This window comes from Aspergillus costaricaensis (genome assembly GCF_003184835.1).
Source record: "Aspergillus costaricaensis CBS 115574 unplaced genomic scaffold BO79scaffold_68, whole genome shotgun sequence".
NCBI lineage: Eukaryota > Fungi > Ascomycota > Eurotiomycetes > Eurotiales > Aspergillaceae > Aspergillus > Aspergillus costaricensis.
The window spans coordinates 45,057-73,033 of NW_020291868.1; the positions used below are offsets into that span (position 1 = coordinate 45,057).

Below are 27,977 nucleotides of genomic sequence, written 5' to 3' on the forward strand. Positions count from 1 at the left end.
TTCACATTCAAGCTTTCGAAAAGTGGTCGTCGGTCGCTTTTAATCTGGGCCGCCTTTTCCTCAATTTCCCTGATTTCTCGTCGTTTTTCTCTCTGTTTCATGGATTAGCAGCAATAGTCAACATCATCCTGCAAAAACTTACTATTTGCTCGTTATACCACTCCACATCGAAGTCGTCAGGTTTCTCATTCAACTGACGCGTGAGCTTGTTTATCGTTTGCTGAATCTTAGTTGCTTCTTGCCTATAGCCTTGCCCGCCCTCTTTTTCGGCATTGATTTCATCGTCAAATCCCTTTATCTCCCGCTCATGTTGTTCAATTGTTCGGCCAGCGTCGGAAGCCGCACGCTCGGCTTCCTCTAGACGACGCGTTTTATACTTGATAACCTCGTCCGTTTCGAGACAGTACTGTTGCTTCGCATTGACGGATCTTAAGGCAGGCTCGAGATCCTCTTTGAGTCGCGCTAGTTCGCGTTCGATTCTTTTGACTTCCCTTCTCATATTATTATACCTCTCGTGTCCCTGTTTATACTGCAGAACAGGTCGGGCCATCTCCAACATCTCGATTTTTCTCTTAATCTGAGCCCTTTGGCGCATCCGTTCAACGTCGGCTCTTTGCATTTCTTGCCGATCCTCAAGGTTCGTCAAAGTGTCACGGTCGCCTTGGTTGTCCGCTTGCAGCTTCTTTTGCTCCGCTCTCAGACGCTTCAGGTTCTCATGCCATTCGATCATTTCCTCGCCAGCGGCGGCTCTTTGGGTTGAATTGAGCAACTCTATTGGTGTCAGAGCTGCGAATTCGGCGACTTTATCCTGGGGAAGGAATTGGCAGAGGTTATCAATCTGGATAGAGAATGATTGTGCTAGCTTCAGCACCTGGGAGCGGGAGGCCTGTTTTCCGTTGATCGTGAACGTGCTTTTATTGCCGTCACGCTTGATGGTTCTAGAAACGACAGGATTGTGACGAGAACCCGGCTTTCCAGCCAGCTCGATCTCAATCGTAGCTTCTCTACAGCCATGCTTCACAAACTCTCCCGTGTCTTTTGCACGTCCGAGATGCTAGATGAAAACCTGTTAGGAGACGTGCCATACTGTATACGAAAGGTTACTGTACCTGTGGTCCCCATCCTAAACCAAGACATATCGCGCAAACAAGAGTACTCTTTCCGGTACCATTCGGACCGATAACCATATTCAGCTTTGGGCCAGGGAAGAATTCCGCAGACGTGTAGGTTACGAAGTCCGTCACTCTAATACGCACAATAGCACCTGGCTTATACGCTTCCTGCGGTCCTCCATTAAGCAGACCACTCTGCGATAAAGTCGATTCCGTCCCTGCAGTCTGGGTGCTAGGGTGCTTGCTAGACCCGGACCCTGCTGCATTTGACGCGGCGTACTCATCGGTGTCACGGTCAGAGCTCTCTGATTCTGCAGTATCGCTATCTTGATCATCGTCAGTACCATCCCGAGCACTCCTCTTCTGGGCGGTTCCATTCTGCGAAGCATTCCGGCTTGTTGCTGATTTCGGCGTTGCGGCTTTAGCGCTGCTCTTCTTCGAAAGCTCAGAGGTCGACTTCGAAGGACGGTTCACTTCGGTGTTATCTTCGGCGTTTTCAGACTCTTCAGAAGCTTCATCGTTCCCTTCTTGTGGTACATCGCCCAGAGTTTCTACCTCCTCTGCAGCTCCCGCTTGGGCCTCGTTATCGTCCAGGGCGCCGTCCTTCGCGGACTCGTAGTTGCCATCGGCCGTCTCTTCGGATGCTTCCCTTTCCTCGTCCTGGCTGGTCGCAGAACCCTCCTGATCGCTCAAGTTCTCATTGCCCGACCCGTCCTCCACTTCCTCCTGTAGCTCCTCATCCCGGATGTCCTGGCCGTCGTCTGAGCCCTCCCCCAGTTCCTCTGACCCCCGACCCCCAAAATCCTGTCTCTCCACCTCCTCTTCAACCTCTACCATTTCGTCTTCCTCATCAGGCTCCTCAGTACTCAATCGTAGCCGTTTACTATCGCCCGAGCGATGCGACGACGTGCGCGAACCCCTCATCGGCCCAGAGGAAGCTCTCTCACTAACACTACCCACATCGTCACCATCGCCATCATCTGACCGGCGTCGTCGGCGAGGGATCGACCCCCGAGAAGACATGTTGAATAGATCGAGTCGCGCAACAACGCATACACTTTAGTTCACCGGCGCATCGACATTGGTGGTGGATGATACTTCGGAAAGGATGAACGGGGCCTGGTAGAAGGCAATGCAAGTGAGTGGGGTCCTGGATGAAACCCCAGTAATTGAATAGATAAAGAAAACCGAAGCGTAGTATAAAGGATATCAAATCCAAGAAGTAAACGCGGCTCACGCGTGATTTGACGCGATGAGCGGGACAAAGGGAAATACACTCAATCTAACCTCTTTTGGGCTAGGCGGGGATGGGTGGCAGTTTCAAGTGGTCCGCCGCGGAGCTTCGGAGTTGCTTGCAACTTTCTTTGTTGCTATTTCGATCTCGAGAAAGGCCGTTTCTTCGGCGGTTGTTCTTTTTTGGTCTCCTTTTCTCTTTTTGACGTTACCATTCATGGCTTCGAATCAGAAGGTTCGCCGCATTGTCCTTACGGGCGCTGTCACGGTCATTACGATTGCTGGTTCGCTTTATGGCGCTGGCATTAAGACCGGGCAACAGGTTACTCAGGTACTATTATTCTCTAATCATTACATTCAGCGGCTATTGGCTATTATTTCTGGTCCATATGGGGTATTGCAAGCGCTAAAACGGTGATTATGGTATATAGCAAGCCCAAAAAACCCAAGAAGTTACCATTGACGACCGAATCGACGGCCTCCGAAGCATGCGACAGAATCTGGTATCGAAGAAGGAGCTCGTCGAGAAGCAGCTCCGCGACTTGGACGTGAAGATCGAGGAAAGGAAGCTGAAGAATATGGATGGGCCGAAGAGGGAGCCACCGAACTATAAGTAAAAAGGGGAATTCTTCGAGAAGTTCAGGAGTACAGCAAGCAGGTAAGTGGTTCACGAAGCCGGGCTGTCAGGATGTCGTTCTAGATGCTCATTGTGGTGTTGGTAGAGGACGCCAATCTACACAGCCTCCTTGTCAGAAAGCCGCTTTGAGCCTTTGATCCCTCTGCGCTGCTTGGCTCTGCTATGTCGTGGCGGTAATGCAGCCTGCTAGCACTCCCTTGCCAAGGCACAGAGCCCGCTCTTCCAAGGCTGCATACTCGCGTCCGAAGGACCAAGAAGTGTGGGATCTTCGCTTCCCCGTGTCCCGCTGCCCTTTGCGACGGTAGACGATGAGCTTCTAGCAGAGCTATGCAGAAGCGGTTGGGAGGAGGGATCATAATGCTCACAACCGTCGCCCATCTCCTACATGGCGCGAATACTTTGTGGTATGTTTGGTCGCTTACACACCAAGTACTGGACGAACCTAAAGTGGCTCAATGGCCTCACGGTGGTTTTGTACACGCCAAAACATCTTTCTACCGACTGAGTAACACACCTAGTACTATGAGTACTAAACTTGGGTCATCAATGCCACCAACAGTACTCCGGCACGACAGGTCAGGTACAGGTGAATAGAGCCAAAAGAGATCTATGAATTTATATGATGTCTCATCCCAAGTGCCAGTAAATCGCGCTATATCCCAATATATACACCAATAAAAAAACAGCTAAGCCAGATGAGCAAATATTCAAGCGAAAGTATCAACTGTCCAAGATACCTCGCGCAAGAGCAGCGAGACTCGCTTCGTATCTCGCCGGATTATGGTCACTGAACATGCCCGAGCCGAACTTTAATTCTCCGAATAATGCTTCAGTATCCCGAATGAACTTCAGTTGCACTCTTGTTGCGGGCCGACCTAGCAATGGATAGCCATCCTTGTCCATGTCGGCAGTAAAAGCATTCCGCTGGAGGACACGCATTGTCTCAACCACGAATACCTCTCCCGGCGGCATCAGCTTTGGAGCACGCATTTCGTCTCTGAGCATCTTCAGAGTATCCCAGGCCCAAGCATCTTCCCCAACGTCATTCCCGGCGTGTGTAAGGATAGGCGGCTCGTTGACGTAGAATTTGTTGACTATACTCTGCCTCAGGCCCTCCCAGACGCGGAACCGTACGTGAGACTTAGCATTAGAGACATCACTTTTGAATGCTAGGGACGCCGTATGCATATCATGCAAGATGCCTAGTGAGAGGCTAGGCACCACATCTTGGCCGTTGACAATCGTCGTTATCAGGCCGCGCGTCGCACGGCGCAAGAAGGGAGACATAGTCGAGGGAGGGCCGTACGCATAGACATGTATAGGCCTTCCAGGAGGAAGGGAAAGGGCAGCGCTGCAGTTACCCTCATTGCTTCCAGTCAGACGTAAATTTCCTTTGGCAGACTGGTAGGAAGTAGTAGTGAACGATGTACCAGAACTGTCGTTATTCGGCTCTGAGATCATTGTTGCTAGGAGTGCAGCGACGCCCCCTCCCAGTGAGTGACCGCAGAACACCACACCATAATCCGGAAATTCCTCCAGGGCCGCCCGAATCGTAATCATAACTCGGCTGCTTCCACCCATCAATAGCCGCTTTGCAGAGGCATGCATGCCCTTGTGGACTTTCCAACTTCTACCTTGCCATTCGAGATCATCGTAATCACAGGTCATGTCTGTGAGGATATCTTCAAAGCCCCATGTCCCTCTCAGAGTAAGAACTACCGCCTTAGACTCATGATCCACAAAAAGGTAATGGACTAGAGGAAAACCACTCTCTGTCTCTCCGGCAGCATTAGTCCCACCTGCAGGGTCCACATAGGACGATAACAAGATTGTAGAAGCTGGTAGGCCTGCATGGTCCGAGAACTCGCTATGCTCAGGACTGTATGATTCTTGGTAAGGAAGAACCTGCGTGGTCCGTGGGATACCCATAACTTTAAGTGCACTCGAGCCATAAGAAGCTGAAGAGAAGCGACAGAAACGTCTGATGTTGTGCACAAAGTGCTTTTCCGGAAAGATGCCCGGGACGGTACCGTCCCGGTTGAGCGCACGAATAGTTTCTATGTCGTCGTATGCACTTTTTCGCGCACGGTGAGCCAATATCAGGGATGTTTCAGAGCCCGCGGTTGCTAAAGAATAGAGGCTCGGGGAGAATGAGCCCGACTGTCGGTAGAAGACAGGTGATCCCGGCCGAGAATCGTCGTTCAGGGATATTGCCACATCACTTTCTGACCTAGTCAAGGACATAGAGCTGCTGCTACGTACGTGAGCCCTCCTTGGAGTTGGCGTTCCCGGTCGTAGGTCCAAAGGTTGCCGAGTATAAGCATCCGTCTGTGCCATGAATGACTCATTATTCTTCTCATGTATCGTGTAGTTGTCTGTTCTGGAACTTCTTCCGTGCTTAGTATCGTGGGATGGGCATGACGTGGGAGTCGGGGCGGATTTCACTCGGTGTCCTTGCAATGGTATCCTCGGTAAGCCTCTATTTGCCACGGATGCTGAAGACCCGCGGTTGTGTGGTACCGGCGAGTTGTCGAGCTTCTTCGTGGGATTGGATTGTTTTGAAATTTTTCCGCGCTGAGGTAGGTTCTCTGACGAAGAAGGCGTCTTTGACTTTTCGACAACCAATCCGGCGAACTTACCAGTATCTTTCTTGCTCGATGGTATAGGCTTCGTCTTCGGCGTGAGCTTCGACAGTGAGGCTTTCTCGTGAGAGTCTCTAGACGGTTTATTTGCTTGCTTCTTCGGGGAGATGAGTTGCGGTTTCCTTACACCGGGCTCAACACCCACGTGTCTGTCTGCGCAAAGCATGCCATGTAATGAGTTGTCGGTATTCAACATCTCATCCCCGGTGTTCCCTAGTATTTGACGCTCGCTTAAATCCTCCACATCATTGTCAACACGATTCACTGCGGAGTCAGACCTGGAAGGTCGCACATCGGAGCTTCGGGTACTATTGAAAGCTGTGCGAAATACGACTGTATGTTTAGGAACCTGTGACCCGTTTGTGTGCCTGTGATCAAGCTCATCACCGAAGGTCTCCTTGACAATTGTTGTGCCTGGTGGGGGGGAAATTTCTGCAGTGGCGTCATCGTAAACTTCCACTGTAATCGTACGTGCTGTGACCAGGTCCGTCCTGATAGACGCACGGCAACCCTGGGGCAGTTGCTTCATTATGTATAAGCGGATGTCTTCGTCTGACACTTGATGTTGATCTCCCGGGGGAAGCGAGAGGTACGGGACTTCGTCGGGATCGATTGTACTTGCAGGTCTCCGCACAGCATCGAAAACCTCTTCATCATTTCCAGGCGATATGAATGACGAGCGATTCATGTTATCGTGTGGCTGATCATAAGAAATAGTCGCCATTTCTAGTTGGTGTGAACCGACAACATCTGCCCTCAGCCCATTATCCAATATAACAACATCCCAGACTGTTTCCTCCCCATTGTTTGCGCGGAGATGTCTTTGCGTGTTTGTCCTTCCCCAGCGTTGCAGGAGTGCAAACCCAACACAGCCAACAAGGAGATCGCCCACACCAATCTTGTCGGCACCAAGGTCGGTATGCGGACTCCTAAATTCCCTTCTAATGAGGGTAATGATGGCAGCAATCGCCCTCGACGACTCCGTAGAGCCAAGGATAGCGTCGAGGGTAGACAAAAGAGATTGAGACATGTTGGCAGCAGAAGAGAGTGTGGTAGAGGAAAGATGGAATGAAGCAGCTGCAAAGAATGACGCAGACGTGACTGTCTTGTGCAAAGTGGCCAACTAAGCCCTGAGTTAGCCTTCAGAAGATGCAGGTTTAGAATTCGGACGAACACTCACGCTTCGTTCTAGTAGCGACTCTGCTTCTGCCTTGCCATGCTCTCCGCTGGTCCTGATGGCGACATCACGTCCAGCTCGAGTCAGTATGCCTTCGATCATAGCTCTACTGAGTTCAAGCCCCGTTAACGTTGTCGCTTTCGCACTATCAAGCGCAAGACCTCCGACAAACGTTCCCAGGCGAAGAGAGAGCGAAGTTGACTGCGTCATGAACGACACCATGGACGCCAGGGGACGAGGAAGGAGAGGTAAGCCCGAGGTGGCAGGAACATGAGCGGCGCCATTGTCACGGAGGACTTCTACTTGCGTTTGTTCTTCGACATCCTGCTTCTTCGCCCTCCCGAAACCAAAGAATCTAGACATCTCGGGGCCTCAAGTATTGGTTGAGACTGTCTTGGTTTCCATTAGGCAAATGTTGTGCAGCCATGAGGCACTGGTCTCAAGTCGGAGACATGAACAGAGGTGCAGGTACAGATTCGAAGAATACTGGCCGATAAGAGATGCCTGGCCAGATCAGCGGTTGAACGTAGCAGTCGAAGACTGGTTCCTGCAGTGGTTGACCGGCAGACAGAACTGTAGATCAGTAGCCGGTGGCGACGAATAAGCAACCACTCATTAGGGGCTGCGGTTGAGAACCGGCATGTGATTTTGCGGGATCGCCCCAACAAAACTTGGGTCGTCAGCTTCATCTTCGGGCAGAACCCACCCCTACGCGACTAACTCATGACGGACACTGGTAGTGTTCCTTCCCCCTCTGTGGGGAGAACGCGACGCGAAATCATTTATCGCGAAGCAAGTATACAAGTAGTATCAAGATTTGGTGCTACCCCACAGGCTCCAGTTTTCCCCTCATTCCTTCCCCAAACTCCGTCATCTGATCTTTCCCTTAATTGGGCATCTTCACGTTGCCGGCCAATAATATGTTACATGTCACAACATTGCCTTCCCATCTCCAGGGTACACAGCCTTCCTGATCTTGTCGCGGGTGCACTCGGCCACGGTACATATCCCTGACAGACTCATGGTCTGCCAGAGATCCGCCAGAAGCCCCTTCATCACGGCTTCGGCCCCGTTCTTTCCATCGATTGCCAACCCATAGATCACCGGCCTGCCAACCAAGACAGCATCCGCTCCCAGACAAAGCGCTTTGATGACATCTGCTCCAGTGCGAACCCCTGAATCAAAAAGGACTGTTATCTTGCCACCAACAGCATCAACTATCTCGGGGAGAACTTCCAGTGAGCCGATCGCACCATCAACCTGTCGACCTGTATACATGTAATTAGAAAGAATCTTCGCTGGAGAGCGACTGTCACCACATACCTCCATGATTTGAAACAACGATACCGTCACATCCCGCCTCAAGGGCGAGCTTCGCATCATCCACATGCTGAATGCCCTTGAGTACAATTGGACCATCCCAATTCTTTCGCAAGAATGCAATTTGCTCCCACGCATGCGGCTGACCATAGAATACTTGGGAAATCCATGACTTGGATGCCCCCACAATGTCCTCTTCCACTGTCGAACCGGACTCTTTCTCAAATTTCGAGCGGAACACGGGATCCGTGAAACCAAGTGTGTTGCCGACGCCCCGTATGAACGGAACGTAGGCATTATCCAGGTCCGCTGGTCGCCAAGCGAGCGACCAAGTGTCGAGCGTAACTACCAGGACGGAGAACCCATTGTCTTTGGCGCGTTTCAGCAATGATAGCGTGATATCATCGTCTCGCGGCCAGTAGAGTTGAAACCATCTTTTACCGTCTCCGTTTGCCTGCCCGACCTCTTCAATCGAGCTGCTACTCGCGGTGCTGAGGATATACGGGATCCCGACATTCCCGCAAGCTTCTGCAAGGCCAGACTCCTTATCATCATGGAAAATAGACTGGACGCCGACCGGAGCCATGAGAAGAGGAGTTGGATATTGCTGGCCGAAAAGGTTTACCGCAAGGTTCTGATCATTCATCTACGCGGACACAACCATTGGTCAGCGCTGGGACTTTTGAGGAACCGACTGAACTCTACTAACCGGCTTCAGCATCCTCGGGATTCTTTTCATATCGTCAAACGTTATGTGCGTTAGTCTCCCGATTCTACGTAGCAACATCGCGGCGGAGACGAATCAACTTACAGCTTCCATTGTCGAAAAGCCAGCCGATTGCTATCCATTGTAGCCTTCTCCCCAGCACCGCCAGCCACATAATTGAAGCTACGCTCGCCTAGGGCCTTCTTTGCCTGTTCTTCAAGTAAGCGAGGATCGGTAGTAACATTAGGCAAAACGCCTGTCAATGCTCCTCGGCCATAGATCTCAGTCTGATAGTCGCCGTAGTTTTCCGACATATTGCGCGTAAAATTAGGTGATATTGCTTTCCAAATGCAAGATGTTTACTTGAAAGAACAGATGCTGACAGCAGAAGGGGTAACTCTATAATCAGCCCCCTCACGGATAGAGTTGTACCTCATGCAGTCGGCACGTGAACCAGCCATGCCTCGGGATCCTGATCGTTACCCGATACGGTGTGTTGCTGACGTCATGTCTACCAGTACCTAGATGCAAAGTACCTAGTAGTTTACTTTTGATTGACCATGAGGGAAGAAATGTCAATTCGTCTCTGCTATATCTACCGCTAAACCTCAAATCGAACAACGAACAGCCACACACGTTGCCACATGTAGCGACAAGGCATCAATTCCACGTCGAAGCAATCTTGTAAATGTCAGCTTTAACATCCTCGGTAGTTCCACCGGTAGACACCAGACGGGCGTGAACTGCATCACTGCTAGGGAAGATCTGAGCCGTCAGGGTTGTCTCGCCCTGTCCGCCAAACACCTCGACGCTGGACCTATCGACGAAGATACACAACTTCACTACACCAGTACTATCCGGCGTCAGAGGTCCATGATAGACGCTCGCGAAGGTCTTGTCGAATGACACGTCTCCGGAGTGTGTACGGTCAAGGAAGATTTGCTGCTTGGCGAAGTCATAGCCAACGAGGGTCTGCTCGGTGAAGTTGGCGGATGCTCGGAGGGCAATTGCAATTGTCGAGGCCGTCGAATTGGCGGAGAAGCTCAAGTCCACTTTGAATGTCTCTCCGGTTGTGGTTGTGTTGTTGGAGCCTTCAGAGAGAGTCTTGAAGGTGCGTGAATAGATCGGACGCTTGTTCGAGATAGAAGACCACGCTTCCTGGGGTTGCTGGACTAGGGTTGCTTTGCTGCCAATGGTCTTTAGGGCCATGTGGCGGGGAATGGCCATGGCGCTGCGCCAGGGGTAGGTGGGGATGTTTGCGCCATACTGCCAGTTGTTCATCCAGCCGATATGGACGTGGTCGTTGAGCGAGAGGCCATTGTAACCAGCTGCGGCATAGAAGTCCGGACCCCAGTCCATCCAGTTTGCGGTGGAGTTTCCTGGGTATACTGTGTCGGCGTCGGGCGTGAATGTGGTTCCGTCGAACTCTCCCACGAAGTACTGGGTTCCGGAGCCGACAGTGCCTGGGGGACCACCAGGGTTCAGTCCGCTTGTAATAACCCATTTTGTGGAACTTCCGCCGTCAAGGGGGAGTTTGACAAGTCCGGGACACTCCCACACTCCGCCTTGCGCGTTGTAAGGACCGAACTCGCTCACTAGCTTCCAGTCTTTGAGGTTGTCGGAAGTGTACATCGCGAGTTTGTGCAGCTCGGCTATGCTCGTGACAACCACCCATTTCTGGGATTCGTCGTGCCAGAACACAAAGGGGTCCCGGAAGTTCTGGTATTCAGCTTCATAAGGGCTGGGAGGGTTGAGGATAACTGGATTGGCGGCATCGTATGTCGTCCATGTTAGACCATCGTCAAGACTGTAGGCGATGGACTGTGATTGCTGGTCTTCTTGGACGGTTTGGCCACTCGGCAATGTTTGCGCAACGGGGTACTAGGATGCTACTGTTAGTGATATGCACGCTATAAATGGTCCGGGAATGGGTGGGTACATAGGAAGTATACATGGCGACTAGGGGTGTCTTGCCGTCCTTCCCAAAGCCACTCGTGTTGTTGACATCGGCAACAGCACTTCCGCTGAAGTACATCTCGGTGACGTTGCTGCCAAATCCTCGGGCGAGAAGTGCAACGGGCTGCTCCTCCCAGTGGGTGAGATCCTCACTGATAGCATGCCCCCACGATATGTTTCCCCACTCGATGCCACCAGGGTTGTACTGAAAGAACAGATGGTAGGTTCCATTGTGGTACAAGAGCCCGTTGGGGTCATTCATCCAGTTCTTCTGGGGTGAGAAATGGTATTGACCACGATAAGGCTGGTCATAGTTGAAGGCATGTGTAATGCCCAACAACATACAAACACTTAGGGCCTTCGACAGAGGAGCCATTGCTAACAAACCCTTTGAGAAAACCGCGCTGTGACTGAGGATTGTCTCTGGAATTTCAGGCATAGAATGACCGGGTTTATATGTGCGCCAGTGGACTCCGAGTCTGTCGTTGAATGGAGTGGGGTCCTGCAATAATGTGCCCAGATATACAAACCTTCTACTACATCCTGACGCCGAATTGAGTTTTAATGCCTCATCCACTTCGTATCTGACCTATATCTTTTGTAATCCCACGCTGACTTCCTCTTTTTTTACTTCACTTTGGGATTCCTCTCCCTTTTCGTCCAAATATATGCTGTCTCAGTGAGTCGGCTGTACTTGCGTGATCGGCATCGATTGTATTTCACAAATCCGGGGTGTGTCATTCAGGGATGTATGCATTTCCCCGCGTGGGGTGTTGTTGACATTGTACCACGGACCACACTCGGGATTGAGCGGATGCCTGCTCCTTGACCGAGAATATCGGCCCACCGGTCTACGCTTCCTCGGTGAAATTTCAACCTTTGCTCGGCGAAATTGACTAGATACTGCGGAGTATGGCATCGGTATACCCCTGGTGCCCACTCCACAAACCCTTCAATTGGCCCCGGACTGCGGGGCTTTGCCGAGTGCGGAGAAACATCGGGGACAGCGTTGGTCAGGCCCAAACGGAGTCGGCAGAGTAAGCCGGTGTAGGTGTTGCAAAACTGAGAACTTTCAAGCGAAGACCCTTGCATGATGAAGTTACTGTCCGTATTCGTTTAGGCGGTCGTAAGAGGGGTCTCATGGCGGGGCTGGAGTCCGAGGCTTCTGTGGATGGAGATGAAAGCACTCCCCCATGAATCTCATTAGCAAATAAGTAGTAGATTGAGCATGACCATTGAGACCAACCTTCAGAAATGCACTTTACTCGACCATGATAGATTTCTGATATCCTCTTTGCATGGAGCTAAATAAAGAGTCTTCCGCTTCTCCCATGTGTTATATCACAACTAGTCGGTAAAGACAATCCTCGTCGTATGAGAGAAGGAGTGATTGCGCTTGACCAATTCTTGCCTCAGTCCCCATTGTTACCGGCACTAAGCCTGCAGAAAGATGGCTGGGTCAGGAAAGAAGGCCGAATATTCGCGCACAGTGTTGGCACCTAGACACTAGAAATTCAGTTGGTCAATAGGCCCAAAGTATGTCATGGTTCCACCGATGGGATTATTGAGGGCTTGCGATGGGATGATTGCTTTTCTATAATACCTAAAGCATTTATCTTTGCTCATACGTGGTTGGGAGGGTTGGACGAAGTCGAGATGTTTGTGACGTCGCACACGTTGAACAGACAACATGTGGGTGCCTGGGGCACAAATGACCAGGATGTTTCTGGAGGGAGACGGGGAAAGGGGCATTCTCGGTGCCGGGAGGGCGTCGGGACACTACCTCGACAACCGAATGATGGTGCTCCCATGAATCAGTGACCATTGTCCCTTTTAATCACCATGCATAGAGTACGGCCAAGGTCCCTGAAGATTACCTTCCTTGCTTCAAAATCTGCATGTAGAAGCCTCTCGTTGACGTGTCGCGGTATGCTCCACATAAATCTCCTCCAGCAGTCCGGTCTGATGGCCATCGCTACATTTAGGAAAGCCTATCCAACACGAGCAGCTGTTTGAATATACAAATGGCCGGTTTCTAGTCAATGAGAAGCATGCGATGTCAAAAAGATATGCCAAATTTGATCTGGATGCTCTCTGCGCCCTTGTTTCGGCGCTGCCCCATGTTTCTTCACCCATCTCTAGGATCGACAAGATGGAGGGAGGATTCAACAAGGTCTTGTTAATGACTGCAGAGAATGGAAAGGAGGTTATCGCGAAACTTCCATGCCCTAGGGTTGTTCCACCGCAACATAGCACTGCATCCGAAGCAGCCGTCATGGCATACGGTATTGTCGACTTCCTTCATCTCGAAGACTGCATAAGCTGACCTACTTCTATCAGTGAGGTCTCATACCTCTGTTCCAGTGTGTAGGGTACTGGGCTGGAGCTCTGAAGCCTCGAACCCAGTTGGGTCCGAGTATATCCTGATGGAAAGGGCCTGCGGAAGACAGTTGGTCGATGTATGGGGCGAAATGAATCAGCTGCAACAGTTCAAGCTTGTTCAATGTCTGGTCCAGCTTCAGAACCAGCTGGCAGCTTTGGAGTTTCCGGCCTATGGAAATATGTACTTTCTTCCCTCAGACGCTCAGAACTCGGACCTATTTGTCCCAATGAACGACGACTATTGTGTCGGCCCAGCATATAATGCTTCGTGCTCTCCACAGCTGAGTGAAAGAGCTCACGCAGGTCCATGTATGTTATCGGTCTGCCATCAGAGAATCATGCTAAATCTACAATTCCTTAGGGCAGGGACTCACAGATCTTGGCCTTGGATTGATCGAACGGGGTCTTGCGCACTTAGAACATTCGTCGCTCGACCCTCGTACACCCCATTTCGGCACCAAATCGGAACACTTCGATATGCTCACGATGGCTAAGGATATAATATCACACCTGGGCGGGTTTACACGTCTACAACAGTTTGCCAAGCCTACATTGTGGCATAATGATCTTCACATGGGAAACATATACGTCTCTGAACAAGACCCGACAGCTATAGTCAATGTAATTGATTGGCAGTTCACCTCTATTATGCCTGCTTTCATGCAAATTCAGTGGCCCTCCTTTCTTGCGCCACCTGATGGCTACGAAATCGGCGCGGTCAAGCCGGAATTACCTCCAAATTTCGAAGACATGGATGCAGACGAAAAGGCATTTGCTATCAGCGAGAGAGAACAAGCTCTGCTTTCGAAGTGCTACGAAGCATCTCTGGTCAAAAACCACATGGAATCGTACTTGGCTATGACTCAAGTTGACTCTGCTATCAGGTATCTATTCATGTTCGCAGAAAACACGACCAAGGATGGGATAATTCCCCTCCGTGATTGCCTCACTCAGCTTGCTGTAAACTGGAACGGTGTGGGCATTGCTGAGCAATGTCCTTATCATATCACAAGTGAGGCTTTATCGAAACATAAGATGGAGCTTTCCCGGTACAAGGACTGGCAGAGACTCAAAGGTTACACACAGGAACTGCTGCAGACAGATGATGAAGGTTGGATTTCCCCTCAGCTTGACTTCGAGAAGGTCCAGGCAAGACATGCCGAGCTCTTCCAGCTATACATCGAGAAAGAAACCGAAGAAATATCTGAGGAAGAGGCAAGAAGGCTTTGGTTCTACTTAGTGAACACCTAGAAAAACTCAACTCGCTTTTTCCTCTCTCTTGATTGTAGGAGAGATGGACGTAAGCTTGAGGCTGCATGGCGGCTTCGCATAGTCGCGGAAAGATCGCGATCAATCGATGTAATGCACTGCTATCTGTGTTTCGTTCTCTATACTTATAGCGGCTCTATTGACCCGAATTCGCGCTACATTGTTATGTCAGCTATGGGTTATTCGTGGAAGTTATGACCTGCTTAGCATCATTCATAACACTTTGTACATGCAGATTCCTCTTCGGGAGGCCCGTGTCGCTCCATTGAGCAGCCATTTTGAACGTTCCCCTAGTGATGCATTTCCTTTTCACCGTTCATTTCTGTTCGTGTACCAAACAGGCACTATCATGGGATCAATGAACCTGGGGGCAGTCATCATTGTGAAGTCAGCCATTGCTCTTCTGACCCACAACCTGATGGGCTAGTTTCGTGGTTGACTGTTTGCATTAAACCATATCCCAGATTGCTTCTTCATGTTTGGCTATGAGTAGATCCGCTCTGTTGGTGTGTTGTGTTTGCACATGATAGAGTTTCTCGTCATCTCCGCGCCTTGTTTTCAACATGATCTGCATCCGGATGAGTGCAACGGCGGAGCTATATCCGCACAGTCTCGGTAGCTGGCAACGACGGATTCCCCGAATGGGTATTTTGTGGCGAACTAAATCCTATTATACTCCTATTATTGTATCTCGAGCCACTGATTTTGAGCGTATCTCAAGTAAGGTTGTGGGTTTGCAGGTGGAAAGGCCCGCGAAGACTAAAGTCAAAACCAGCCGGGCTGGAACCTTGGCGAATCTTGGCCACCCACCAGATCGCCACCATTTTCTGCTTCAATAATCCCCCACCTCACTTCCATCGTGATCAGTATTTCTGGGATTGTACAGTTTGTGTCTCTTGAATATCATGCGTATCATGGATCTAGTCAGGTCCTGAAACCCGAACTACTACATTGTCCACGGGAAGTTGGGACCAAATCTCGGCCCATGTGCAGTTCCTTTACAAGGTTAGATGACGAAATAGACTCCAACAGCAAAGATGGAATACCAAGAAGAACAGAAGCCTGATCCTAGATCTCCAACTCAGTTTGGAGGCTCGATGGATGGCGGTGATAGCAATGACTCGGCTCTCTCATTACTGGATGAGAAACGCGAGAAGCATTTGATTCGCAAGATTGACCTACATATCATACCTTTTGTCGTTCTTCTATATCTATTTAGCTTTCTTGACAGAGGTATGTCTTCCTATACATGTTACTTCGCGAGTCTACTTCCAGTTTATGACTATACGAATGATTGGCATGCTTGCTAACAAGCCCTAGTTAACATTGGCAATGCCCGTCTATATGGGATGGAAGAAGACCTGGGCCTGGTCGGAGATCAATACCAAATTGCAGTATCTATTCTGTTTGTAACTTACTGTGTATGTCTGGGTTCGCATACATGTGTGGATTGGAAGCAACGTCTAATACTGTTTAGCTCTTCGAAGTGCCGTCAAACTTGGTTATCAAGAAGCTTAGGCCATCACGCTACATTGCGTCGATATCGGTTATGTGGGGCATCATAGCGACTCTCACAGGGATAACCCAGAATTATGGAGGCCTTATCGCTTGTCGCATCCTTCTAGGTTAGTCACAGACCATGAGTTGGTAATGCGAGCCCAAGCTAACAAATATAGGCGTCGTGGAAGCCGGACTGTTTCCCGGAATGGTTACATATCTCACTATTTTCTATAGTAAGCGTGAAATAGCACTGCGCACGGGCTACCTTTTCAGCAGTGCAGCCGCTGCCGGCGCATTTGGCGGACTTCTAGCTTACGGCATCGGCTTCATGGACGGCGTCGCCGGTTTACGAGGTTGGAGATGGATCATGATCATAGAAGGCATTCCAACTGTCATACTAGGGGGCCTATCCTGGTTCTTTCTTGCGGATGACCTCGATACAGCCTATTACCTGGATGATGAGGAGAAGGCCCTAGTAGTTCGGCTTCGTCGTCGCGACGTGGGCCAAACATCGTCCGCCCAAAAATTTCACTGGGCAGACGTCAAAGAAGGTGCGCTGGACTGGAGAATCTACGCCTTCTGCATTGCTCAATTTGGTGTCGATACTATGCTATACGGGTACAGCACCTTCCTCCCCACCATTATCCAGGGCATGGGGTCGTGGACAACGCCCGAAGTGCAAGCTCTTACGATTCCTTGTTATGCTGTGGGCGCAATAAGTTATCTGATAATTGCGTGGGCGAGCGATAGAACTCAGCGTCGCGGAGTATTTACTTGCATCTTTGCCGCCATATCAGTGGTGGGCTACGGAATCCTGATATCGGATTCTTCGTCAGGAGTACACTACTTCGGCGCCTTGCTTATTGCCCTAGGATTATATGTGGCTGTCGGATTACCTCTCGCATGGCTCCCGACCACTCTTCCTCGTTATGGAAAGCGTACATTCGCCACGGGGCTGCAACTGACTTTCGGCAACGTCAGTGGCGTCATGTCTCCTTTCCTATACAAGACGAATGAAGCGCCGCGTTATGTTCGGGGTAATGCAGTGACTCTGTCGCTGGTTGGATTTGCAGGTGTTGTGTATGGTCTTATGTGGTGGTACTACCATGGCAAGAATAAGCGCAGAGAACAGGGAGTGGAAGATGAGAAGATTGCAGGGATGTCAGAAGAAGAAATTGAGGAAATGGGAGACAGAAATCCTCGGTTTAGATATAGTACCTGATATGTTGCGCAAATCCGGTGTTGCCATGGCTGTGGGACACAAGACAAACATTGTTTGTTTCTTAGCATTGATAAGCCGTCTGTCGATCATCTCGATTAGCCTGTAATCCATCTCTTTTCAGATAATGTCATCTAAATGCATCTGCCCATGACGTCGGGAGGTCCATGTTCACCATGGTCCACGTTCTCTCGCTTAGCTCTTTGATATTATCTTTCTTCACTGCAGTGGCAGGAATTCTCTATTATAATGATAGTCTGTCGCGCAGTGCAAATTGTCGTGACTCTGTCTTCTCATCAGCTCTTGGTGCAAGCTGGAGGGCCTGGTTTCAAAGCCCATGTATAGAGCAACATGACGACTGGAATCTTAACCAACACCTTGGCGGATATGGGCCCTGGGTCGAGAAATCCGCCGGAGGCGTTGAACTACAGGGGGTTGACGTACCGGACAGTTGCACAGTCGACCAGATACACATGGTACTTTTTCTCTCTGTTAATCCAAGATGCCATTTCGCTAATCGACGATTAGATGTCGCGCCATGCGGCGAGGTATCCAACCAGGTCTGCAGGAAACCGTAGGTGATCTGCCATCCGGAGAGTCTCTGAATATTACTAACGAGACATTTCACCATGACTACAGGCCATCTTGCCCTTTTGGATAGAATCCATAAAGCAGGGATTCCGCTGAACGGCTCTTTGTCATTCCTAAACAACTGGACCTACATCACCAGTAATCCAGAACGAGACTTCGAGCAATTGACCACAACCGGTCCATACGCTGGCACTCATCAAGCCTTCGAAATTGGAGTCCGATTCGCAGCCCGTTACGGACACCTTATTCCGTCCGATGCGAAGACAAAGTTCTGGGCAAGTGATTCCGAGCGCGTCATTGAAACAGCCCAACACTTTGCCTCTGGGTTATTTGGGTCTGACTGGGAAAAGGTCGGAAAGGCCGCTCTAGAGATCATCCCAGAGACATTTGATCGCCGCGCTGATACACTCACACCGGGAGATACCTGTCTAAGCTACCTGGAAGACGAAGATCGTGGCCATGACAACGGCATCAAGATGCTCACTTTGTTTCAGCAGGCGTATATCCCGTCTATTGCGGAGCGACTGCTCGTAGAGGAGGGCAACCGTGAGCTTGAGGGGTTCACCAATTGGGAGGTCTTCAGCATGCAGGAAATGTGTGGTTTTGAAACGACTGTACGGGGCTCAAGCCCCTGGTGCGATGTCTTTTCGCGCGAAGATTGGAAGAATTTCGAATACGGACGTGATTTAGTCCATTACTATCGTGGAGGCCCGGGAAATCCTTACGCGGGCGCAATGGGCTGGCTTTGGCTGAATGCTACAGCGAATCTTTTGCGAGATGGCCCCAAGGCGGGTTCAATGTTCTTCAGTTTGTAAGTGACTCGAATCCAGACCAAGGGAGCTGAGACCCAAGGGTCTAACGTGTGTTCCAGTGTCCACGACGGGGATATAGCTCCTTTTTTGACTGCGCTAGACATATTGAAAGATGAAAAGTACGACCCATTTCTTCCTGTCACACATCGGGCTGAAGACCGCAAATGGTATACCTCAACTGTGATGCCAATGGGCGGTCGGGTCACGCTTGAACGGATGGCCTGTTCGCCAACAGATCCTGCCCACAATATGAACGAGACATTTCTCCGAATAAATATCAATGACAAGATTGTGCCGCTGCCATACTGTAAGTCTGGACCTGGCATGTCTTGTCCGCTGACGGAGTTCGTCGGTCATGTGGATAGAAGAAGGGTTGAAGTAGGAGAGTTTGGGGATGTATGTGGTTTGGATGGTGATGTTGGAAGGATTACATTTCTTCGGCAACAGCAACTTGAATAGAGATTCGAAATATGTCATCTGAGTGTTATAGGAGGCATCTTTGACATAGTTGCCGGTAGTCTGTGGAACATGCTTTGTTCAGGAATGCTGGCCTACGCAGATTTGCCGCATGAGCTGAGGTTACTTAACATTTCTTCGATAGGAAGGACTGTTTCATCAGGCGCTATCTCCTAGGATTATCACCTGGGTGATTATAAGACGAGATGCGCTTAGGACAGTCGTAGATCACGATGGACTTATCATTAAACCGAAATCGGTAGGGTTTAACAGATTGGGCTACTAGTAATAGTATCTATTGGTATATATTGTACGGGGGCGGATGGGTGAAAAATTAGGATTGACAACAACTTCGTTGGATGAGTACCGTTCAGGCCGAATTAGTGCTAGGAACATACAGACTAGCTAATGAAGGACCTTTCAATACATCTATTGAGGCCCAGACTATATATTAGTTAGATATTAATGATAATGATTAATTGGGGTAAAGCGACTTGAAGCGGTCAAGATCCGCCGTCCATACCGCAGCGACTCACGTGACGGTATCCGGGCTAACACTCACTGTTTGTTGCGCCCAAAACTTTTGGACGGAAATCAGCTTCCATCCAACGGATCCTTTCATAAGGCCGCTTTTTTTCATCCAAACGTCACCTAATATCCTCCTTTTTTTACGAGATAATTTCAGTCCCGGAATTCTGCTTTTTCCTTTCATCTAGTATATCAGCAACAATCCACATTATTTTCTAAAATGGAGTACCACTTCGTTCCTCCGGAGGAGCGCGCCAGAGACGAGAAGGGTAACCTCCTACCCTGGGGCTACGTTTACAAAGAGTAAGTCTTACACCATTGCCTCCTTTCCCCAAACAACTTCAACTCAATCTCACCCATCATCTTTTCCAGTGAATCTCGCAACCCTCGTCGACCCCCCGAAGAATCTGGCCCATTTGGCAAGCGCAGAAACGCCCGCTATGAACACACCCGATCTCGCACACGCACCGGCACACCAGCAGCAAAGCGCGAAAACCCCAATGTAGCAGAATTCGGGCGTCTATTCGCCCAACAACAAGAAGAGGAGAAAGCGCGCAGCAACACCCTTCCCAAGTCATCCTCCGCTTCCAACCTCGACAACGCCCGGAAGCAGCAGACAGAGAAGGTCGCAACCGAGTGCATACTATACGGTTACAAGAGCAAGGACTTCGAATGGAAAGTGATCGACAAGTACGAGCGGATCTCTCGCGGGTTCATCTGTGAGGACTATCCGCGGACCGACCCCAATGCTTTGAACGGGTATTCGCAGCTCCTGAGCGGCGGTGATGTGGTCATCCGGGCGAACCTATCAGCGGACGCGAATCGCAAATCGAAGCGCTATGCGGGCGGATTTCACTGGATTAAAGTCACGTTTGATTCGACGACAGCGGCCGATCGCGCGTGCTTCTACTCTCCGCAGGAAATCGATGGCCATTTGGTCTTTTGTGAGCTGTATCATGGCCAGGGACCTGCGGAGGATGCCCCTATCGTACAAGGATCCATGGAGGCGACTCGTCTCCAGTCAAAGGCGGCGCCTCGCACTTTGACTTCGTCGCATTCGACGAGTTTCCTCCAACCGAAGGACACAGCCACCAAGGAACGCCATACGCTGCCGAGATCTTTCGCCTCGAATAACCTGTCCAGTATCCTCGATGCCCATGAAGAGGAGTCGCAGGAATCATCATCAACCCCCACCGCTAGCTCCGCAACAGCCACCGCCATCGAGCAACCAGCACCCTTGCAGCAGCGCACAGTCGTAAAGGAGCCCAAGCCCGAATCAGACTTCATGACGCATATCCCGACGGTGCGTCGGACGAAGCTCCGTCCCATTACAGAAGCCCTTCCACCTCAGCCTACAGTCACAGAGCGAGTGCTGCGCTCCATCCCTATTCTCAGCTGGTTCACGGGTGATATCGTAGGCGATGGACCTCAGCTCCGCGAAGACGGGGCATTCGATTTCGACAAGTCGAACACCTACTGGAAATTCTGGTACATGGTCGATAGAGTCCTGGGGACAGATATCTGCGGACTGAAGGAGGAGTCATGACATCTCATATCTATCCCTTTCACTCCTATTTGCTATATATCAATGGAACAAAGACTCCTTGAGAAGAGCAGGGGGAAAAAAACGAGGACAAGAGAAAAATCGACCACACGCGTCGATTGAACCCAAGTCCAGTCCCGTGGAACCAGACGGTGCCCTCGTTTTCTCTCCTAGCAGATACCCTGATGCATGTACGATAGTGCTTTGCTTCTTTTCCGTGTTTGTCAACGATGATGCTTGATTGTTGACAGTTTTCCTTTAACGAAGAGTGTGGTTTGTGGCGCTGCATTGTCAGCTTGTGTCTTTTTATTCTTTCGAACTTTTTATTTTGCATATTAAGTGTCTGGCGCTGGGTATACGGTCATTCATTTCATTGTTGGGCTGCATAGAGATGCGATGGAGAAAATAATCATAGCATGTTTAGTGTGGGGTTGTTATGTTTTCCTTGTAATTCACATATTCATACATGTGTGTAGTAGTAGTGTAGTAGACGTGCGCATCGTATCATCGTCATTTATACATCATGAGCCATCATCATCATCAGAACCCAACATGGTAAACACAGTGAGAGAACAAGCACCCCCACCCCAACCATAAATAAGATATGTCCTATACCCTCACCTCCCCCCGCAACAAAGGATACCCTCAGTGCATCACAACAGCCACATGATCATTCATATACTTCTTAATATTCCCCAAGAAACAAGCGGCGATGATAGACACGCCCCCAAACCCAATACTAGCATAATACACCCACTTATAGCTCTCAGCGTAGGCGAGCTGACCCGCGGCCACGACGGCATTGTACGCAGTCTCGTTACCCGCGATGCCGGGGATGAGCTTTAATTCGTCGAGCAGAGACGCACCGGTCATTTCGATCGCTTCGGCGATGTACGTGGTGTTGGTTATGTTGAGCTCGGTGAGCATGACGCCGCCGATGTAGTGTTGTGCGTTGGGGACGAATTTGGAGATGAAGATGTTGTAGTAGATTGTATAGCCGATGCCGCCGCCGGCGACGCGGATGGAGAGGGTGAGGGCTGAGATGGTGGCGATTAGGTCCTGGAGATTTGGTTAGTTAGTCTATGGGGTGTGTGGAGGGTTGGTGTTGTTTATAAGGGGGTAGGCTTACGTCTGGGCATATAATTGTTGTGATGATTGAGGCTGGGACGATTATGCCCCCGATTCCTAGGCCTGCGATAACTAGGATGCCCCAGAGTTGGTATAGGTTGTCTGGTCGGCCTATTGACATGGCACCGCAGCCTGAGTGGATGTTAGCGTTTTATTCGTGTTCAAGATCGAAGGGTTATACAGACCGGCTGTCATGAGGACGCTGCTGATGATGAGAAGTTCCTTGTTGTGGCCATGCAAGACACTGAGGAGCCATAGGATGATACAAGCACCTGCCATGATGCCGAACCCGATGGGGAGACTCCGAACACCAACGTCGACGGGATCATGACCATACACGTTGAATGACTGTGTGGGCCAGAACATGAGAACAGAGAAGAAGTTTGCTCCTGAGATGAACGTGATGACTAGGGTCAAGCCCAAAATGCGTGGCTCTTGCTTTAGTCGGCTTGGAAAGATGGGATATTTGGCACCATAGATCTCCCAAAATGCAAACACAACCAAGACTACAAAGCCAAGAATCAGGGGAACCAGAACATGAGCGGATGTCCAGTCATACTGTTTATATGTCAGTTATTAGAACGACGTTTCCAAGACGGGAAATGGGAATCGAACCATATATCCGCCCCACTGCAGTCCAGCCAAGAAGATGATAAGGCCAGAAATACTGAGGAACCCCCCAATGAAGTCTATGCGACTGATAATATCGGATCTCGTTAAGCCTTCTGAATTGACTCGTGGTGGCGGGAAGTAAAAGAGGGCTGTGATGAGCAACCCGAAACCACTCCAGGCTCCGCAGAATGCTCCGACATAGCGCCATCCGCTGTGTGCTGCAATAAGCTGAGCCCATAGCACAGATGGGCAAAAGGGCAAGATGGTGAAGATTAACACTGAGACATATTTTCCTCTCTGTCGAGTTGGTGCCATTTCTGAGGTGGCGGCTAATGCAGTCAACTCATTGATACCTGCACCTGCGCCCGCTATTGCCATCCCCGCTGTATGTTTGTTAGACCCCAATTCAGAGCAATTGATATGGCGGATAACACTATGTGTACCTACCAATGAAAATGTTCATCGTATGTGCCGTACTGCTGACTATCATACCAAGGCAAACAAGGGAGGCTCCGATGAGTGCAACGTATCGACGACCGATCAAATCCGAAAGTGATCCGACAAAAGGGCAAACGCCAGCAAGTGCCAGCAAGTTGGCTAGGACCTGTGTTTAACCAGCAACTATCAGCGCTTGGCCACCTTATCCCTAGTAGGTTACTTACAAACCAAACCCATCGATCCGCACCGCCAATGTCTCCGTAGACGTAAGGTGGTATGCCTCCTAAAAGGCTATTAGAACGTTGATATCCGGCATACAGACGAGGATCTCACCGAAGAGATAGACTGGAATTTGGCTTCCAGTCCATAGGAACGCCATTGCTGTAAATCCCATGAACCGACGGAAGGTCATCTAGCAATCGACAGGGTTCACAGTCAGTTTGAGGTGTGTGCCGCAAATGCCACAGCTGATCAGGCACATACTGGGTTGTCCACAGGCGCACCCATCTCTTCGTACGCAACAACCTCATCATGGCTAAATTTCCTCTCCATATTGCCGGTCGGAGGTGACTCTGCTACTGCCTTTTCATCAGTCTGCGACTGACTTGAGTGATCGGTGAGCTCCATGGGCGTTGGGAGAGCAGGCTGGAGCGAGTCCTATTGGTGCGCAGCGACAACAATCAAACAGAAGACTCGAAATTTAGAAAAAAGCAAATGCTCGCTGCAAGCCATGCATGTACTATTTATTTATCTTCCCCAGCACAGATCATCATAGTGGGTCTCTAATGATGCTGGCTTGTATAGATACTAGGGCGTGGATCCAGACCGTTTAAGGGTGACGACCCATGGAACCCAGCAGGATCTCAAACCCATCAAAGCGTCACCAGAGAGTGGACAGACCGGAGATACTACCATTCTCAGACACAACCGAGGCAGTTGAGCAAATGCAAGGGCGACCATTGGGCCCTGGATAGCCGACCGGGAGAATTGACCGCGTGGATGGGATGTGGAGGAGAGGAAAATGCGGGGGAAATCCTGGGGGAGAAGCAGGATCGGAAAGGGCCCTGCAGTCGCTGAACGGGCAGGCTGCCGCTCCACCAGGCGACAAGTCAAAGACGTCGCTTCGGTCTCCCCGGTCTTCAAAGAAACTCTAATTTTTTCAACCTCTTCTAGGTTACTGGTGCATAGAATCTATGAGTAAAAGAGGGGCAATGAATCAGAAGGGGTGTATGTACACGAGGATGAAAATTTGGATCCACTATCCTGGATGAAGAATTAAGTTCTCAGGAGGGCCTCGCCAATAACAGTCTCTCAATGTGGCGAGAATGCTAACAAAGTCCAGCCAGGAATAGTCGTCCCTTGCACGACCCTGGCTAGGCAGGATACGGCTGCATGAATTCAAAGGCCCTTCCAGACCTATAGCACCTCTAGATCCTGGCGCAGCCTGCTCAATAGCATTCTCCAACCTCTTGAAGCTTATAGGACTTGGGGACTACAAAGAGGGCGGAAGCCTCGATACACAACCGTCCCATGGGGTCGCGTACTTCTCCCTTCACCCATGCCTTGCGTTCTGTGCTCCGTTCCTCGTCCAGAGTAGCATGGAAGGTGTAGAAGTTACCCGAGTACACCGGTGCACGGTATTTGAGCTGTAGATTGGCCGTGACTCCAGTGCGTTGTGGAAGATGTCTGATTGCGACTCGGGCTAGATGCTCATCGATCACGGTCCCAAGAGCACCTCCATGAACAACCGTCGGCCATCCTTCTAATCCCGGTCCGACATATGCGACATTGATGGCCTCCTTCTCCTTATCATTGTAGAATATTCTCTATGTAACCACTTCGTCAGCCATGTGCCAGGTTTCACAAAAGTTCGTAGAGGCATCGGCATGCACTACAAGGCGAGAACTGACCTGGAATGCTAGCCCTCGGCTGCCTCGTAAAGGACCCGAACTCAGCCTCTGTAATTTATCTTCCTCCGAATAATTGCCGTATACATCAGCCTCTATATAGTCGGGGTTCTCTCGCAGTTCCTTCACGATGGGCAGCCCGTGTTCGTAGATGTAACGGATTTCTTCTAGTCTTTCGTGATCTTCCTCTGTATCGGGCAATGGCGGTGGTGCGAGCTTCCTATCCATCCACTTTCCGGCAGCAATCCCAAGGCTACCGAAAATCGCAATGTACGCCAGGCGTCGCGGCCACCGCGACGGTTGAGGTATCGGTTCATGGGCGGCAGTACTGGTGTTCCTCGAGGGACGGAGTGTGTATCGACATGGTAACAGCGGTTTGCTCTGGAGGAGGCGTAATTGCGACTGTAGGACTCTGCGCGAGGAAAACATGATGCTCACATCGCAGGTTTCATCAACGACACAGCATTTTCGCAGAGCTCGACGAAGCAACCAGTGATTAGATAAGATAGGGGATCCCTCGGCTCTTGCTGCATTATCACGTGATTGGAAGGTACGCTGTTGTCTAGATACAATCTACAGCTGGTGCTAGCTACAAGGCAGGCAATTATACTGATTGACTCAAAACCATCTTTGCAGTACTTTGTTTAGCAGAAACACATGTTCCTAACATTCAGCCATAAGCTCATTATCTATGCATACCGTTTCTAGCCTGATACTCGTGAGATAAAGTGAGGGCCCTGCTTAATTTGTCGTCGGCACCTCAACCGCCCGGTAGAGGAGAATAAGTGCGGAATGGGATTCACCTGGATATGAAGGTTAGACGGCCGTCCGCTATTCAAACCAAGTAACAATTGTGTCAGGGACTTACCACCACCAGCAAGAGTCTCAATCTTCTCCCCTTCCACTTCGGTAACCTTCTCATCATTGAACCACCACCACTTGTCTTCGGTGCTTGCGCCATCACCGCTGGGCTGCTTTTTCACGTACGCAGTGTAATGTCCGCTGTCCGCACTTGCACCTTGGTGGGTGATCACACCACGTAGTTCGTAGAGACCCGTCTTGTTCACACCACTGTCTGAGGCAAGACTCGGATCAATGAGCTCAGACAATTCTTTCTTGGCGGCAAGAATTGAGGCGGTCTTTTCAGCTTCGTAATCTGCATCGGACTTGAACACATCGGTCATGGCTTCATCTCCGTCTTTCTCCGCAGCCTTAGGTTCTCCCTTGCGCTCTTCAGCAGCTTTTTTCTTCTGCATCGGCTCCATGCTTGACCCAGATTCGGCCTCTTTCTTTTCTTCCTCCTCTTTCCGGTGAGCGAGCTTTTGACGCTTGCGGGCACGCTCGACATCCACCTCTTCCTTCCGAATCTCACGGACCTTGTCTCTCACGGGAATGAGCTGTTTCTTCAGTTCTTCGGTGCAGAAATCCACCGCATCAAGTTCAGCGGGGAATGTGACCTTTCGCATAATCTTGGCCTTCTTCTGTGTTTCGCGCTTCCAGAAGAACCGAACGAAATGAACCGTCAGGTACTTGGGCAAGCGCGCAATACGTGAACGCTTGGTATATACGGCATCGCGGTCGAGAACAGAGGAGCGCTTTTCAATCTTCTCCTCGAGACCAGCCATAATACCGTCATGCAAATGGTTGGTCTCTTTACCGATATGACAATCAAGCTTGTAGAAAACGTCGGAGCTGTTAGTAGCTACTTCGCCAGCCTCCTTTGCGGCCTCCTCGTCGCATTCGGTGGTGGACTCAAACCCTCCAGCCATGTACTTGTCCACGAACGAAACCTCAGCGGCAGAGTCACCTTCGCCCTCCTTCACGACCAGCTTGTTTCGCAACTGACTCACGATTTGTGACCAGGCCTCTTCGGCATCCTGTTGGGCATAGCCATGTCCATTGCGATCCCTTTGAGCAAATTGGGGGAAAGCATTTCGCAGAGCATTGAGAAACATGAGCGGCGGGAAACCTTCTTGCGTCTCCGACATTTGCTTGAAGAGGTCTCGCAAAGAGGACGTGAGATCCATGGAAGCACCCAAGCCGCCAAGACCGAGACTACTGAGGTTCGAAAGGCTAGAGCCTCCGGAAGAGCCGCCAGAAGGTCGGTACTTGAGCAGCGCATCCTGAAGTTCGGGAACGCTCCGCAGTGTCTGTAGCGTTGAATTCAGGTAGCAAGTATTTCCAAGGTTCTGCAGACCTGCAGGCGTTGCACCCTCCGCTCTGGCAGCTTCAGCTTCAGTCATGTCCTCCAAAAACTTGACGACTTCCTTTGGTCTACCCAAGTCCCCAGCACCTTGACCGCCCGACGGAGTGCCCATCATCATGAACGTTTGGCCGGGTTTGGCGTTGAGGGAGGACAATGGTGTGTCATCTTTGAGCTGGCCACCCTTGACTAGGATCTTCTGCCGCTCGGGTTCGACGCCAGTGAGAGAAAATAGCTGGTATTTGAGCGTTTCGCCGTTCAGGGAAGGGTCGAGCTCCACCTCGTAGCGTTTGCCCTGGTGCTTTACAACAACTGCGTCATGGGATCAGCGGAGAAGTAACGAGATGGCTTGGAATAGAGCACATAGCCATGAAGATACTTACCAGGTATAGAAGCCATTGTGACTTGATTCAAGGGTCTATTTTGGATGCGATTGATACCTCCTCTGAGGTCTGGCGGTAGGATGCAGTTGCGTAAACAATGACTGCGTCAGTCATCGCCGGAGAAAGCGTGGGGCAAACGACGGCCGTACTACGGCGAACTATAGCAACCATTATGCAACTATACTCCTTCGAGACTTCACCGCTTTGTTGCTTAGCAGGAGCT

The 27,977-nt window shown here is 50.4% G+C and overlaps 11 protein-coding genes across 11 annotated transcripts; 5 read left to right on the plus strand and 6 right to left on the minus strand.

The window, feature by feature from the left end:
* Positions 1-2,562: 2,562 nt before the first annotated feature.
* BO79DRAFT_162085 (uncharacterized protein) lies at positions 2,563-2,962 on the plus strand (the record flags this gene model as incomplete). Its single annotated transcript, XM_025679055.1, has 2 exons — positions 2,563-2,676; positions 2,777-2,962. 2 exons carry the CDS (start codon positions 2,563-2,565, stop codon positions 2,960-2,962), a joined length of 300 nt encoding a protein of 99 aa, XP_025533819.1.
* A 595-nt stretch (positions 2,963-3,557) lies between these two features.
* Positions 3,558-7,344, minus strand: BO79DRAFT_291530 (lipase family protein). Its single transcript, XM_025689011.1, has 2 exons — positions 6,805-7,344; positions 3,558-6,747 (listed from the first exon to the last, which is right to left on the minus strand). The coding sequence occupies exons 1-2, from the start codon at positions 7,162-7,164 to the stop codon at positions 3,703-3,705; spliced, it is 3,405 nt and encodes a 1,134-aa protein (XP_025533820.1). The 5' UTR covers positions 7,165-7,344; the 3' UTR covers positions 3,558-3,702.
* Positions 7,345-7,532: 188 nt separating this feature from the next.
* BO79DRAFT_205628 (lactate 2-monooxygenase) lies at positions 7,533-9,190 on the minus strand. Its single transcript, XM_025681864.1, has 4 exons — positions 8,933-9,190; positions 8,831-8,852; positions 8,125-8,767; positions 7,533-8,069 (listed from the first exon to the last, which is right to left on the minus strand). The coding sequence occupies exons 1-4, from the start codon at positions 9,139-9,141 to the stop codon at positions 7,732-7,734; spliced, it is 1,212 nt and encodes a 403-aa protein (XP_025533821.1). The 5' UTR covers positions 9,142-9,190; the 3' UTR covers positions 7,533-7,731.
* Positions 9,191-9,394: 204 nt separating this feature from the next.
* BO79DRAFT_212174 (glycoside hydrolase family 32 protein) lies at positions 9,395-11,448 on the minus strand. Its single transcript, XM_025683154.1, has 2 exons — positions 10,767-11,448; positions 9,395-10,708 (listed from the first exon to the last, which is right to left on the minus strand). Exons 1-2 carry the CDS (start codon positions 11,157-11,159, stop codon positions 9,488-9,490), a joined length of 1,614 nt encoding a protein of 537 aa, XP_025533822.1. The 5' UTR covers positions 11,160-11,448; the 3' UTR covers positions 9,395-9,487.
* Positions 11,449-12,767: 1,319 nt separating this feature from the next.
* On the plus strand, positions 12,768-13,109 carry BO79DRAFT_162055 (uncharacterized protein; the record flags this gene model as incomplete). The annotated part of the gene is made up of 1 exon (XM_025679052.1): positions 12,768-13,109. A coding segment is annotated over one exon (342 nt), but the record flags the coding sequence as incomplete, so codon positions are not given.
* A 100-nt stretch (positions 13,110-13,209) lies between these two features.
* BO79DRAFT_233738 (serine/threonine protein kinase) lies at positions 13,210-14,416 on the plus strand (the record flags this gene model as incomplete). Its single annotated transcript, XM_025684303.1, has 2 exons — positions 13,210-13,474; positions 13,527-14,416. The coding sequence occupies 2 exons, from the start codon at positions 13,210-13,212 to the stop codon at positions 14,414-14,416; spliced, it is 1,155 nt and encodes a 384-aa protein (XP_025533824.1).
* An 890-nt stretch (positions 14,417-15,306) lies between these two features.
* BO79DRAFT_241500 (putative MFS transporter) lies at positions 15,307-19,133 on the plus strand (the record flags this gene model as incomplete). The annotated part of the gene is made up of 9 exons (XM_025685124.1): positions 15,307-15,667; positions 15,755-15,855; positions 15,912-16,059; positions 16,111-17,148; positions 17,499-17,629; positions 17,682-17,727; positions 17,793-18,555; positions 18,616-18,863; positions 19,075-19,133. The coding sequence occupies exons 1-9, from the start codon at positions 15,472-15,474 to the stop codon at positions 19,131-19,133; spliced, it is 2,730 nt and encodes a 909-aa protein (XP_025533825.1). The 5' UTR covers positions 15,307-15,471.
* A 494-nt stretch (positions 19,134-19,627) lies between these two features.
* BO79DRAFT_291535 (uncharacterized protein) lies at positions 19,628-21,485 on the plus strand. The gene is made up of 2 exons (XM_025689012.1): positions 19,628-19,843; positions 19,913-21,485. Exons 1-2 carry the CDS (start codon positions 19,761-19,763, stop codon positions 21,084-21,086), a joined length of 1,257 nt encoding a protein of 418 aa, XP_025533826.1. The 5' UTR covers positions 19,628-19,760; the 3' UTR covers positions 21,087-21,485.
* Positions 21,486-21,726: 241 nt separating this feature from the next.
* Positions 21,727-23,888, minus strand: BO79DRAFT_205646 (putative MFS drug efflux pump; the record flags this gene model as incomplete). The annotated part of the gene is made up of 8 exons (XM_025681865.1): positions 21,727-22,142; positions 22,213-22,343; positions 22,397-22,769; positions 22,827-23,206; positions 23,271-23,427; positions 23,486-23,544; positions 23,595-23,673; positions 23,745-23,888. The coding sequence occupies 8 exons, from the start codon at positions 23,886-23,888 to the stop codon at positions 21,729-21,731; spliced, it is 1,737 nt and encodes a 578-aa protein (XP_025533827.1).
* Positions 23,889-24,514: 626 nt separating this feature from the next.
* Positions 24,515-25,613, minus strand: BO79DRAFT_291537 (PaaI family thioesterase). The gene is made up of 2 exons (XM_025689013.1): positions 25,172-25,613; positions 24,515-25,087 (listed from the first exon to the last, which is right to left on the minus strand). The coding sequence occupies exons 1-2, from the start codon at positions 25,595-25,597 to the stop codon at positions 24,710-24,712; spliced, it is 804 nt and encodes a 267-aa protein (XP_025533828.1). The 5' UTR covers positions 25,598-25,613; the 3' UTR covers positions 24,515-24,709.
* Positions 25,614-25,796: 183 nt separating this feature from the next.
* On the minus strand, positions 25,797-27,829 carry BO79DRAFT_212180 (ubiquitin-specific protease UBP6). The gene is made up of 3 exons (XM_025683155.1): positions 27,755-27,829; positions 26,037-27,683; positions 25,797-25,971 (listed from the first exon to the last, which is right to left on the minus strand). Exons 1-3 carry the CDS (start codon positions 27,768-27,770, stop codon positions 25,910-25,912), a joined length of 1,725 nt encoding a protein of 574 aa, XP_025533829.1. The 5' UTR covers positions 27,771-27,829; the 3' UTR covers positions 25,797-25,909.
* Positions 27,830-27,977: the final 148 nt, after the last annotated feature.